Source organism: Pithys albifrons, chromosome 3, assembly GCF_047495875.1.
Source record: "Pithys albifrons albifrons isolate INPA30051 chromosome 3, PitAlb_v1, whole genome shotgun sequence".
Taxonomy (NCBI): domain Eukaryota; kingdom Metazoa; phylum Chordata; class Aves; order Passeriformes; family Thamnophilidae; genus Pithys; species Pithys albifrons.
The window spans coordinates 45,646,507-45,659,978 of record NC_092460.1 but is presented as its reverse complement, the minus strand read 5'-3'; the positions used below and the strand labels follow the sequence as shown (position 1 = coordinate 45,659,978).

Here is a 13,472-nt window from a genome sequence, read left to right as displayed (position 1 = left end):
CTTCACAGAAACTGCTGTGCTCTGCCTAAATACACTTTTCTAAGGACAAGCATACTAAGAAAACCTGCAGATCGTGTACTAACCCTGCCCAAGTTGTGATGCTTTCTTGCCCCTCAAACTTTACTCCTGCAGAAATGCAAAAGCAAATGGGGGTATGAATTCTTACCTGCCATCAGAACACTTATTTTTCCATGTGCTCATGCAGCAGTGTGTTATTTAGAGTAACAGATACACAAGCAGCATGGATTCAGGCTTCAAACCGAACTCCAGCTGACAGTACTTCAGCATCCAGAGGGGAGAGGAAAGCTTTAGAAAGTGGTATTTAAGACAACAAAGGAGGATGATTTCTGGAAGCAGCTCTGTGAGGTTGCATTCTCTGGGAGAGGCAGACCAAGAGGAAGACTTGCTCACAGGCATGCTGGGCATGGCTACAACTTTCCTGGGCTTCAGGAGTGGATTTCAACACATCTGCACGGCCAGTTCCCCACCCAGTGCAGCAAAAGGAGGGAGGTGAATACTCAAGAGACAACCACGAGCATCAGCATCCTTAGGGAGAGAGGCACCTGCAAAAGCACCTCTGGTTTGGTCAGGCTATTCAGTCAGGCTGGGGGAAAATGAGGAATGTTCACAGCTCAAAACCCTTTTCAGGAATTTTAGCACCTAATTCTTCCCATGGGATTTGAATACCAGACCCAGGGAACAAGGAGGAGACTGTGTGTGGCAGCTCAGAGCATTTCTCTCTGAAGTGGGAGAGCCTTTCTTTGTCTGAAGAGCCTCAAATCCCATCTTTTACTTTCAGGTAAGTATTATCTTAGCTGATTGCATGTATGATTCCTCCTGTCATAAAGCCAAGAATACCCACAATGTACATTAGACTGCAAAAAAAAGGCAAGAGGGATTTTAGCTCTACAAATCCGGTAATTAAAGACATTCTTATGGTATGGAAGAATTTTCAGTTCTTAATACTGCTTACAGACTTTGGATTAAAAAAATCCTTTCACAGAAATGCTTACACAACCTTGGCAGCAAAGACTGGAACACAGAAAGGCTCACACTGTGGGTTTCCCATGGCACAGGGAGAAAAGTGTACCAGGATCTGCAGAGCAGCACTGGGTGCATGTGACATTAAATTCCAGAGGGTAAAACACAAAGGCTCTCCCTCAAACACCCTAAAAGACCAACAGGGACTAACCCCAGGACCAGATGCACATCCCTGCATCAGTTATTTGATAACAGGAAAACCAAGTTAAACCTTCATGGAGCAAACCTCAATAATTTTTTAGTAAAGGATTAAGCCAAAGGAGTGAGAAAAACTGAAGACAGACACACCTTCATACTAGATAAACTGAACATAAAGAACCTTTTAGATTGTCAGTATTTTAATATACCACAAGAACAGCAAGTTTTGGAGGAAGCACTCCAGAACAAAACCAATGTCTCAGCTTCATTTCAGAATCAGAATCATTGTATGGATTGGGCTGGAAAAGACCTCCGAGATCATCAAGTCCAATCCTTGGTCGAACTCCAGTCCCTTTACCAGATCACACACTAGGACACACTTTGGACAAGAGCTGGAATATCTCAGTCCAGTCTCAGACGTTCTCTCTACCCCAAACTGTTCTGTGATTCTTATTGCCTGTCAACATACAAGAACAGGTTACTGCAAACACAAGCACAGTGACTGGGAAGTTGAACAGCCACAGTTCAGCTTACCTGAACCAACTTCTCAGCTGGGGATCAAGTCAGACTGTTCAAAAGAATCAGCACAACAAAGTGATATTAAGCTCCAATTTCAGCATCCAAAGAGCAGTGGGATCAGTTAAGCTTTTGGTCCTGTAATGCTAAAATAGAACTGTTAGTATTTCTTGCCTCTGCTAATGCTTCTTGTGATGCTGCAAGATGAGAAGAAATGGACAGTGCAGTACAATGTAACTGGTGGATAATGTTCAGGCTGCAGGTTTTTTGTCTCTTTTTTTTTACTTTCTTGCAGAGGTCAAGTTGCCCTTCAAGTACTTTATGAAACAGGATTTCACATTGAAGCCCAACTCTATTTATCTAATCTATGGTTAGTTTTAACCTTGAAGTTGTCTCTGTCAGACAGAAGTGCCAAGGATGCTGCCTTGGCCCAAACACAATGGTAAAAAAATCACTCCTTTTCCCAAACGGAAGAGTCCACCACAGAGCAACATTATTTCTACTCTCCCTGAAAAGACAACAAATTCCCTCTAAAGCTTTTGAAATAGTTCAGCATGAAGAAATTCTTCTGAGCAGAGATCTTAGGAGAGCTGTACTAAACTTGAACCTACTTATGTCCTGTGGAGTTAGTGCCAACTCACTGCAAAAACATGTGCAAGAAGACTAAAATTGCACCAGCAAAGGTGGAGTCTGAGCCTAAATTGGCCTTGGGCAATACCTGTGTAGGGACTACACGAAACCCCTTGCACAGGTCAGAATCAGAATCCCAGACTATTCTGAGTTGGAAGGGACCCACAAGGATCATTGAGTCCAGCTCTTAAGTCAATGGTCCACACAGGGGATTGAACCCATGACCTTGGCATTATTACAACCAAGTTTTAACCAACTGAGCTAATCTCAGGGTCAATGTATAGTCTCAATATTTAGCCAGCACTGGCACTGAAAAAATGCCCAAACCCCACACTCCAAACTCCCTGCAGGATCCCAAGAGAACACCAAAATCAGCTCACAGGCCTTAATGACGCACAGGTATTACACATAATTCCACACAGGTATTCATTTATTCACTCACTGCAGCAAGAGGAAGCTGAAGAAAATGTGACACACTGAAACACAGGGTAAAGCCTAATTAAAAATAGGAAACCTTAATTCAATTCAAATCCAGCCCACCACAATTTGCTGCCAATGGAGTTTGTCACCTCAAACTCTGACAGGCACAGCCTCTCACTCCAGGCAGGAATCCATCCAAGTAGGACAAGTGTCAGGTGAAAGAGTATTGAGGCAAAAGTCTTGTGGAACACTGAATGTAATTAAAACCAACTGCTAAGAGGACCCCAAGCCACTGAAATCCTCCTACCTTAAACCCAGGGAATTCAGCACCACAACCGCTTCTCCAAGCTTATCAAGGCATAATGCACCATGGATTTGATACTGAAGGGCAGTTTGAGTTTAGTTTTCAGTCTTAGAAGCAACTACAGCTATTCATTTTTATTTAAAAACCACCTCACCCTACAACCCCCACCATCTTATACATTCCAGCAAGCTTTGAAATAAGTGACTAGTCATCCATGTGACTAGTAAGGACTTTATCTCATTATTCCTAAATTTCTGTGCAAACTCATAAAGCCTTCCTGCCATAGCTACAAAAGGATTGTGCTATTACACTGTATGCTTTTATATCCATCTTACAGCCCTGCAAAAGGGTCTGCTGAGGCTCAAGATCATATTTTGCCACTGCTATGCACAGCTCAGATTTTTTTTATTTTTAATATCAGAAATGATGGATTCAATTCAGAATCTCCACCACAGCAGAGTTCACATGTCACAGTAAAAAGAATCTAAACCACTTGTGACAGACTGTGACATACAAGTCCCTTTGCATGTTATTTTGAAATCTCTATTTTTCTTTACCTGAGATGGAAGTTATGAGCACTGAGGCAGCAAAGAGAAGTTGGTGATTTAAGTAATTCTGTAGGTACTTCTGACACCTCTCCCAGGAAAGCAAAGGTGTTTTGAGATTCCACTGCAAAACTGCATTACCACCTGTATTTTCCAGATGAAGTTCTCTTTTCAGTTCAGCCGCAGCTTTTGCATCAATTACATGCAGGGCAAGATTTATATCCCCCCTTGGAATTGAAAATGGAAAGTTTATTATGTTACTTGCAGAAAATCTCCATTTTCTTCTACCTCACACCTCACGAGCTGCAAGATGGAAACTGCTGCTACCTACAATTTATTCTTCTAGGGATTCCCTGAATTCACATTTCATTTCTGTGTTTTGGACAGTGGAGAAAAGATGAAGTTCTTTAGCTATGAAGATGGCAAAGATTCACTGCCCACCCAAAACCTCAGTTCTCTAAAGAAGCTCTTTAAGGGTCTGTTGACGAGCTTGGACTGTCAACTACACTGATGTCCTTTGCCTTTCTTTTCTTCTAATAAAACCACTGTACTTGTTCTATAAAGTGAAGATTTCAGGCACAAAATCCACAAGAAAGGAGGATGTTTCTTTTACTCACTAAATTCTGAAGTTGCTTTCAAAACCAAGATGTGAAATAGTCAAATCTTCCCAAAAAACTTTAATTATCTATGTTCATCAGGAACCAAGTTATCAGTATTACTTCTAGTATTTTTGTGGGATTATACAGTTATATAATATTACACAATATTATATTTTTGCGGCATTCCAGCCAACACTTCATCATTCTGTGCAAAAGGTGATACAAGTACGTGCAGGAGAAAGGGAATTGCATGTTCTGAGTAGTGGGCAAAGAGATATGACTTTATCTGACAAGGACTCCCACACTGAGTCATGTTTCACAATCAATAAATTACACAAACCCTCCTGAAAATCTCTGATCACGCACACTATGTTTGGCAAAGGTGTTTCTGATGTGCTGAAATAACCATGATAAAAGGCACATAAAGCATGTAAATTTGCAAAAAAGCACTTTTGTCACATTTTAGTTTGAGCCTGTTCTATCATGCACATTTATTTCTGCCTCCAGCTTGCACTGCCCATGCATAGACAGAATCAAGAGCTGAGCTGGAGCTTCTTTCATCTATTTAAGATTATACTTGGAAATAATTTAAAATTGTAAAAAAAGTTTCAATCCTTACAGGGCTATCATCAAAACAAGTTTCAGCTTTTTCAGATGCAATTTTTCTAATATGTATAGAATGATTCGACCAGAGACAACAAAATAATCTGTTTGTGTTCCATAAAGAGCGCCACCAGCATTTTCCCTTCAAGCAGCATTACAGCTCCCTGAGCCTGAGCCTCTCTAAACCACATTAATAACATTAATTCAGAGGAAAAAAATCCAAACCTGTGCACAAATGAGCATCACCACACAGTCACTCCTCTGCCATTTACTGAAAACTCTGTTTGGGCAGACTAATTAAAGATCCATCTTCCTGTCTGGATAGACAGGGTTCTAAAAACATCTAAATAAAATCAAGTAACTTTTCCCAGCCCGCAGAAGAGGAGTGGGCACATACACAGCATTTGTGTTTTAGTTAATCCCTTTTTTACCTTTTATATGACAATAGTTACCAACAAAATTAAGCAAATATTGCCTAGCGATGCTCCAGAATGATATCTCTATTTCAACTGACAACAGCAAACTACTGGGGGTATATTTTATATTAAAGTAGTGTAACAGTGATGGAGTACAAGTTCCTGGATGTGGCAAGAGAAAACACACTGCCAATCTTTACTGCAAAATCAGTTTTCAGGCTCCTGTTTTTCCCTCAAACACAAGGAGGGAGCCCCAAGCCTGAAGAGACTGAACACATGAATCATTTCATACATACTGATGGAGTCACAGGAAAATTAAGCATGGACATAAGTGCCTTTGGAGAGCAAGGATCTGGCTACAAACACCTTTAAAAACCCAACCTTTTTCCCAATCAGAGCAGAATCCCAGGATGGGTCAGGTTGGGAGGGACCACAGTGGGTCATGTGGCCCCACCTCCTGCTCCAGGAGGGCCATCCCAGAGCACATAGGACAGGGTTGTGTCCGCACTGCTCGGGAATATCCCCAGTGAGGGAGACTCCACACCCTCTCTGGGCAATCTGTTCAGTGCTCAGTCACTGCACAGCAAAGAAGTTCTTCCTCATGTCCAGGTGGAACTTCCTGGGCATCAGTTCCTGCCCGTTCCTCTTGTGCCACTGCTGGGCACCCCCGAGCAGAGCCTGGTCCATGCTCTGCCACCTCCCTGCAGGCACTGACAGACATGGGGGAGGTCCCCTCTCAGTGTCTCTTCTGGAGGCTGAACAGCCCCAGGAGTGGCCAATTCCCCAGAGTGCTGGGCAGCCCTTCAGAAGGACTTTGACAGGTTGGAGATGGGCAGAGAACTGTCTGAAATTCAACAAAGGCAAATGCAGGGTCTGTACCTGGGGAGGAATAACCCAGGGCACCAGCACAGGATGGGGGTGACCTGCTGGGAAGGACCTGGTGGTTGTGATGGACAACAAGCTGTCCCTGAGAGATGCTCCAACCCCTTCAGCATCTCTGTAGCATCTGCTGGACCCACTCCAGGAGCTCCATGTCCCTCTTGTCCTGAGGAGCCAGAGCTGGACAGAGCACTCCAGATGTGCCTCACCAGGGCTAAGGAGAGGGGCAGGAAAGTGAAATTAAGTTATAAAGCCCTAAACTATGTTCTGACTTCAGACTGACCACTTGCACCATAACTACACAGTTTTCCTCAGGGAAATACTCAAGTGCATAAATGCACAGATGAGCTCCTCACCAATGCCCTGGTTTAAGAGATCTTTATCCCAAAAAAGCAGAGGATCTCCCATGTCCTAAGACACCGTGGCAATCATCAGGCTACAGGACTTTGAGGAAAGCCATTCCAGACCACCTCTTATTTCACCTGCACAACTCAGGTGTTCCCTGAACTCCAGGAATCTCCCACAGAAAAGGCTCTCAAGAGGGAGAGGAGCAAACTGTCTCAATGTACCCAACTGAGGAGACCCAGCTTAGAAAATCCTGCAGTCTGGTTGGGGTAGGAATGCCAATCCAAAGGCTGTCTGGCAAGGGAGAGGCTTGAACCTGCCTTACAAATGTGCTCCCCACTGATCTGTTAAGCCAAAACACAATGCAATGAGTTCTGGCAGTCCAGCACTTTGCTTCCCTTCCTTGCCAATAATCCAAAGTCATGGGAAAGCCCAGGAGTGAAACAGGGAGCTTAAGGGGGGAAAAATGAAAAAAAAGCAGGGTGTGTGTAAAAAAATTCCTTAATTTTTAATTTTTTTATTTTGAAAAGGACTTTGCTGATGAACTGGAAAAGACCACGCTGAAAATAATGATAATTCTTCACCTAGGACAAAAAGATACACTGAACCACTGAATATTTAGTTTTAGAAGCAATCTGAACTTTTTGGTTTTCTTTGAAAGCCCAGCCTTGAGGTTTGGGTTTGTTGTGGGTTTTTTCCTGGTTTGTTTTTTTTTTTTTGGTTGTTGCTTTGGTTTGGTTTTTTTTGTTTGTTTTTTGGTTTTGGTGGTTTTTTGAAGAAACAAAGCCTTGCTATATGGAATTCAAAGGGATGCTTTGTCCCAACTGCAATAATCCCATTCCAGGTGACAGGTGGGAGGTTCTGGGACAAACTGTGGATTCTGCTGCTTCCTGGAGGAGCTCAAAAACTTCAATTAGAAATCTCCTCAAACCCTGGAGAGGTTATATGAAAGAAAGCTGAAATTACTCTTGAAAGTCCAAAGGCTTACAGAGTGAAGTAAGACAGGCATTCACATTTCTCTTCCTATTTAGTGATGAATGATTTGAATATTAATTTGGAGGTATTTGTGAGGGTTTTTGCAGATTTGACAAATGAGATGCATTTAAATTTGACTTTGTTTCGCCCCTATTTTTCCTGAGATACCAACTCCTAAAGCATGTTTCCTTAACTCAAAGTCAAAAGGTAAGCTTTTCTTTCTTTAAAGCCCAGAAATTCTGGTTTTTAAACATTTCTTTGCAGGAAGTACTTTCCAGACTTGCCAAATCTCCACGGAACAAAGAGAAAAAGATTTTATCAGAATGACATGCCTCCAAAAAGCTGAGTTTCTTACCTGCCAGAGAAAGAAATTACTAATGTGCATTGCAATTAGTGCAAAAAATAATACTATCTCTGCAGTTGGAGGCTGGGAAAAAACTGCATTTCGATGTTTGCAGAGGAGTAAATAAAGTGAGGAAACTGAGCTACTTTTAGAAGTTGGGTAATAGGCACATTTTTCCTCTCAAATATTTAGTGACAGTGAATCATTAAACATCATTCAGGTGAGGTCTCTTACATCTTGCTGCTATGAAGATTAGAATATTGCAGGAATACCCAGTGATCAATAAATTAATAAAACCCAAACTAAGTCAAGTTAATTTTAAATTTCAGAGTTCACAGGATTCACTGCTCTACAGAAAACACCAACCCAGCAAGCAGAGCAGTGAGCAGATGCAAACTTTACCAATGCTCAATAAATTAATAGGGGAAAAAAAGTATGAAGTGGTTTGCCTGCATCACCCAGGGCTTGGACATGGCAAGAATCAAATATTTTTGAAGCAGAACAGGCAGGGACTCCTGTTTCTAAATGTAAGTGGCATTTCCACACACCACCCTCCCTGTCATTCATTATCAAGACTTCTGTCCTTCTTTCCAGACACTCTGTCTCCACTCACATTCCATTTGCAGTTTGCCCTTGCCTGGCAAGAAAAAGATGGATCTCAACTCTGGGGGGAAACAAAACAAAACAAAAAAAAACCCAACACAAAACCAAAAACAAACAAAAAACAAAAAACCCCAAAACAAACCAACAAAAACCCACACACAAAAAAAAACTAAAACCAAAACCCACAACACTGGCAGAATTTTAATTTATTTCTTTTAAACCAAGATATTTCCCCAGAAACACAAGTCAATAGTATTCAACTTGAAATGCATTCCAAAAATTTGAAGTGCTGGTGCTCCAAATGCAAACAAATCACTTTTGAGGATATAAAATGCAACCTTTATGTAAGGACAGATATACATAGGACAATAAGAAAGTGAGGGAAAAGAAGCCTTAAATGAGAAAGCAAGGACATACATGTAATAAAAATGTGGAAAAGGGAGGAAAAGGAAAGAAATGGATGCACAGTCCATGAACTCTTCAATTCCAGCTCTGCCATCCCACCAGTGGGAACAAGTGCAACACAGGCAGCAAGGAAACAAGAGGCACATTGTGCAGGGCTCAACTCAAGAGAGACAAGAGATGAAAATTATCTCTTGTCATCCAAAGAATGCAGCAAGAGTCAAGGATCCCAGTGATACCACTGTCAAAGGAATCTTGGGGGTTTTTTCCTTCTGTTTTGACTCAATTCAGACAGCAAAAGGTGTGCACAAAGGGAACTGAAACATGAAAGGGAGGCAATGAAAATGGGAGATGCAGCACCTTCCCTTTGAGATTATTCCCCACCTCAACCAGAACTCACTGGAATCAATGTCAGAGAAAAACTCTCCCTGAGCCACAGATCCTTTCGGAGAACACCCAGGACCTTGGCCCATCTATGCATTTATTTCAGCAGCAAAGATGAAGGGGAGGGTGGGGGGAAATCATGATATCAACAAATGAGATATTTTCTGATTCATGATGTGGCACATTCAGATGGAAGAGAAATCCCACACTGCTTACAAGGCAGAAATGTGGTTCTGGAAGGGATCACACTCAGGTTTCTCAGTCCAAACAGCAGCAAAAGTCACAGAATCACAACCACAGACTGTTCTGAGTTGGAAGGGACCCACAAGGATCATCGAGTCCAACTCTTAAGTCAAGAGTCTTCCCAGCTCAGAGAAACACCCCAAGAAATGTAATATCACTATGCAAAACAAAACATGAAGAACTGTGCTATTACCCTCTGAAATGCCTCTGCAAAAACAAGTTTTGTCAACTGTATTTAAGACTTGGTGTGAGTTAATTCAGTTTAGAGGGTCATTAGACCTACACTGAGCTTCAAAAAAGAGGTTTATTTTTTGTCCTCTTCTCATATTTAAAGAAAAACATTGGCCAAAGTCACTTGCCTGTTTTGAAATCAAGTAAAGACACGACTGGAATTCCAACTCACCAAGTGAAAGTTTCATGAAGAACTGGAAGGGCCCTGAACCACCTATTGCTGCCCCCAAAAACCCTGAACTACTTGTTTTCAAAGCCATAGAGACAACTCCAGGGGATCTACAACACCCCAAGAGTGTGAGAGGCAGAGTGGAGCAAGACCAAAGGTGTTACTTGTATTTACCACCATCACCAGGAGTTGTTTTTTCTCTCTTCAGCTTCATGGCAAAGAGTTCCACACATGTAATTCTTCCAGTATGAAATTCCCTGCTTTGTTTGTTTGATTCTGACACAGGTTCTTAACAGATTTATTTGACATCCACTGCTTTTCTTGTGCTGCCAGAGTGAATAAAATGAGTTCTGTTTGCCTTCATCTCATTCAGCATTTCAGAGGTTTCCCTCCCACACCAAGCTGGGGTTTCTTTGGGGGCTGAAAATTCCTAGATTGCCAAATTGCTCACATCTCTCATCTTTACTACCTTCCTCCAAGTGTTTTTCAGTTCTACTGCCTTCTCTCCAAGATAAGGGAACAAGCTGCAAAGACTACCAAAACCACGGATTTTTATAGATGGGCATAATGTTGCTTTTCTTCATAATTTTACTTATTAACACTGAATAAAAGTGGATTGATTTCCCTTTTTCGAAGTGTAAAAATCTATTATGACTCCATAATTTCAGCTGAGGGGGGAAAAAAAAGTTTCAATAAACCACACACTACAAGCTGACCCTTTGCCTTATGCAAAAGAAAGTCTTATTATAATAACAAATTAGATTAGTGATGCTTATGACAAAAACCCAAATTGGTTTATTCAAGGCAAGTAAAGGTAAATAAGCAAATCTCCCACTGTGAGGATGGGCAAGCACCATCCTGACAAACTTTCAGCAGGCACATACCTTCTGTTCTCACACAATAAAATCATTCAAAGACTGTAAACTCACAGGGCTTGTATCAAAGTGACAAATAAAGGAGTGACACTGCAGTCACCTGGCAGACAGCCACAGACTTGCTCTGCTGAAAGGAATTCATTCAAATGCAGTCAACAACAAATTCTTCAATATTTTAACTTGGCAGGAGAAAACCTAGCTCAACACCACCACATTCCAAGTACCCTGAAGTTACAGGTTAACATTATGGGTATAGAGCGAGATGCACACGGGGGCCTACGGACGGAGCGAGATGCACACGGGGGCCTACGGACGGAGCGAGATGCACACGGGGGCCTACGGACGGAGCGAGATGCACACGGGGGCCTACGGACGGAGCGAGATGCACACGGGGGCCTACGGACGGAGCGAGATGCACACGGGGGCCTACGGACGGAGCGAGATGCACACGGGGGCCTACGGACGGAGCGAGATGCACACGGGGGCCTACGGACGGAGCGAGATGCACACGGGGGCCTACGGACGGAGCGAGATGCACACGGGGGCCTACGGACGGAGCGAGATGCACACGGGGGCCTACGGACGGAGCGAGATGCACACGGGGGCCTACGGACGGAGCGAGATGCACACGGGGGCCTACGGACGGAGCGAGATGCACACGGGGGCCTACGGACGGAGCGAGATGCACACGGGGGCCTACGGACGGAGCGAGATGCACACGGGGGCCTACGGACGGAGCGAGATGCACACGGGGGCCTACGGACGGAGCGAGATGCACACGGGGGCCTACGGACGGAGCGAGATGCACACGGGGGCCTACGGACGGAGCGAGATGCACACGGGGGCCTACGGACGGAGCGAGATGCACACGGGGGCCTACGGACGGAGCGAGATGCACACGGGGGCCTACGGACGGAGCGAGATGCACACGGGGGCCTACGGACGGAGCGAGATGCACACGGGGGCCTACGGACGGAGCGAGATGCACACGGGGGCCTACGGACGGAGCGAGATGCACACGGGGGCCTACGGACAGAGCGAGATGCACACGGGGGCCTACGGACAGAGCGAGATGCACACGGGGGCCTACGGACAGAGCGAGATGCACACGGGGGCCTACGGACAGAGCGAGATGCACACGGGGGCCTACGGACAGAGCGAGATGCACACGGGGGCCTACGGACAGAGCGAGATGCACACGGGGGCCTACGGACAGAGCGAGATGCACACGGGGGCCTACGGACAGAGCGAGATGCACACGGGGGCCTACGGACAGAGCGAGATGCACACGGGGGCCTACGGACAGAGCGAGATGCACACGGGGGCCTACGGACAGAGCGAGATGCACACGGGGGCCTACGGACAGAGCGAGATGCACACGGGGGCCTACGGACAGAGCGAGATGCACACGGGGGCCTACGGACGGAGCGAGATGCACACGGGGGCCTACGGACAGAGCGAGATGCACACGGGGGCCTACAGAGGGATGCATGTGGGTTTGGGGGTGTGTGTGTGTATATATATATGTACATATATATATACACACTATACTAAAGACAAGGAAAGTAAATCCTTTCAGTCCTGGAATGTTGTATCTATCCTTCCACAGCTGGAAGGATCAGCAATGATTGTTTGCTTCAGCTTTTCCTGTACTAAGATAAAGCTGTTGGACATTTATCCTTGTCTGTACTTCTGATACAAAGAACATCAAGAGACAAGCTATCATTCTGGCAAATGACTAAAGTGTTTTGTTCCACTGGTCCCCTCCCCTGCTTCAGTTATCAGTGGAACACCACTACAATATTGTGTTTGCATCAGAAGGGAGTTGCAGAGTGTTAATCATGCACAGAAACAGGAGATGTGACTCATACAGAGGTCACCACTGCAAAGGTGACATGTGTACCCAAGGCAAACCTGCTTTAAGCAAGGCCTGCAAATGGTGACAAGCAAGAGAAGAAACTATTTGAGTTTCTCTCACTTGCTTCACCAACTTCATTTACATCATAAAACAGGGGACTCAAAAAATCAAACTGATACAAAAGTCATACCAATACATAATCTGACAGTATGTATTTTTTTATAGCAATTAGTTCCAAGTTCCAATATTTCTTCTATATCAAAAATGAATCACCTTGTCAGAAAAAAACATTTCCTCCTACTGTTTACTTTGCCTGATTGCTTTTGTGGAGTTTTGGCAATGTCTGACTTGCTGAGCTGAGCACAACTCCTTATACAGAACCATTAAGGTTGGAGAAGACCTCCAAGAAAGCCAAGATCAACCTTTGGCCAATTACTACCTTCTCAACTAGACCATGGCACTCAGTGCCACATCCAGCCATTACTTGGACACCTCCAGGGGTAGTGACTCCACCACCTCTCTGGGCAGCCCCTTCCAGTGCCTGACTGCCCTTTCCATGGAGAAATTATTCCTTCTGGGACAGCAGATCTTCAGAGAAGAGAGAAGGAAAACCTCAATTTGAAGCTTTTTGGCCACAACTTCTTACCTGCAGCTGAAGACAGAGATCTCTGCTTATGCAGTGGGTTTAGACAGACCTGCTGCTCCAGGCATAGGTGTCAACTCTGCTGGTAAGGGCAGTTGCTGGAAAAAAGAAATTGAAATATTGTTATACATTAGTAAAACTACCTTTTCTTGAGAATAAAGTGCTATTCTTGCTCCTCCCTTCTAATGCTTTGGGAAAAAACAATGTTCAACTAGCACCTATAGATCTGTGCCAGCCTGCTACATACAAGTAAGTGTTTTATTTTTGACAAGGTAGTTCAAAAGAAATCTGGGATGCTGCACTTTATTTG

At 44.0% G+C, this 13,472-nt stretch overlaps 2 protein-coding genes across 6 annotated transcripts in view; one reads left to right on the top strand and one right to left on the bottom strand.

The window, feature by feature from the left end:
* RASSF8 (Ras association domain family member 8) overlaps nt 1–13,472 on the bottom strand; it is an 88,632-nt gene that overhangs the window by 42,122 nt on the left and 33,038 nt on the right. For 4 of the 5 annotated variants that reach the window (XM_071551605.1, XM_071551604.1, XM_071551606.1 and 1 more), the window contains exon 2: nt 13,166–13,260. The exons of the other annotated variant lie outside the window; for it this stretch is intronic. The gene's annotated coding sequence lies outside the window, so the exon portion shown is untranslated. The remainder of the gene's footprint in view (nt 1–13,165; nt 13,261–13,472) is intronic. 5 annotated transcript variants of the gene reach the window in all.
* Nucleotides 10,924–13,472, top strand: part of LOC139669568 (uncharacterized PPE family protein PPE21-like) — a 34,505-nt gene continuing 31,956 nt past the window's right edge. The window contains exon 1 of the mRNA XM_071550070.1: nt 10,924–12,153. Within this exon, the coding sequence (XP_071406171.1) occupies nt 10,924–12,153 (1,230 nt within the window). The remainder of the gene's footprint in view (nt 12,154–13,472) is intronic.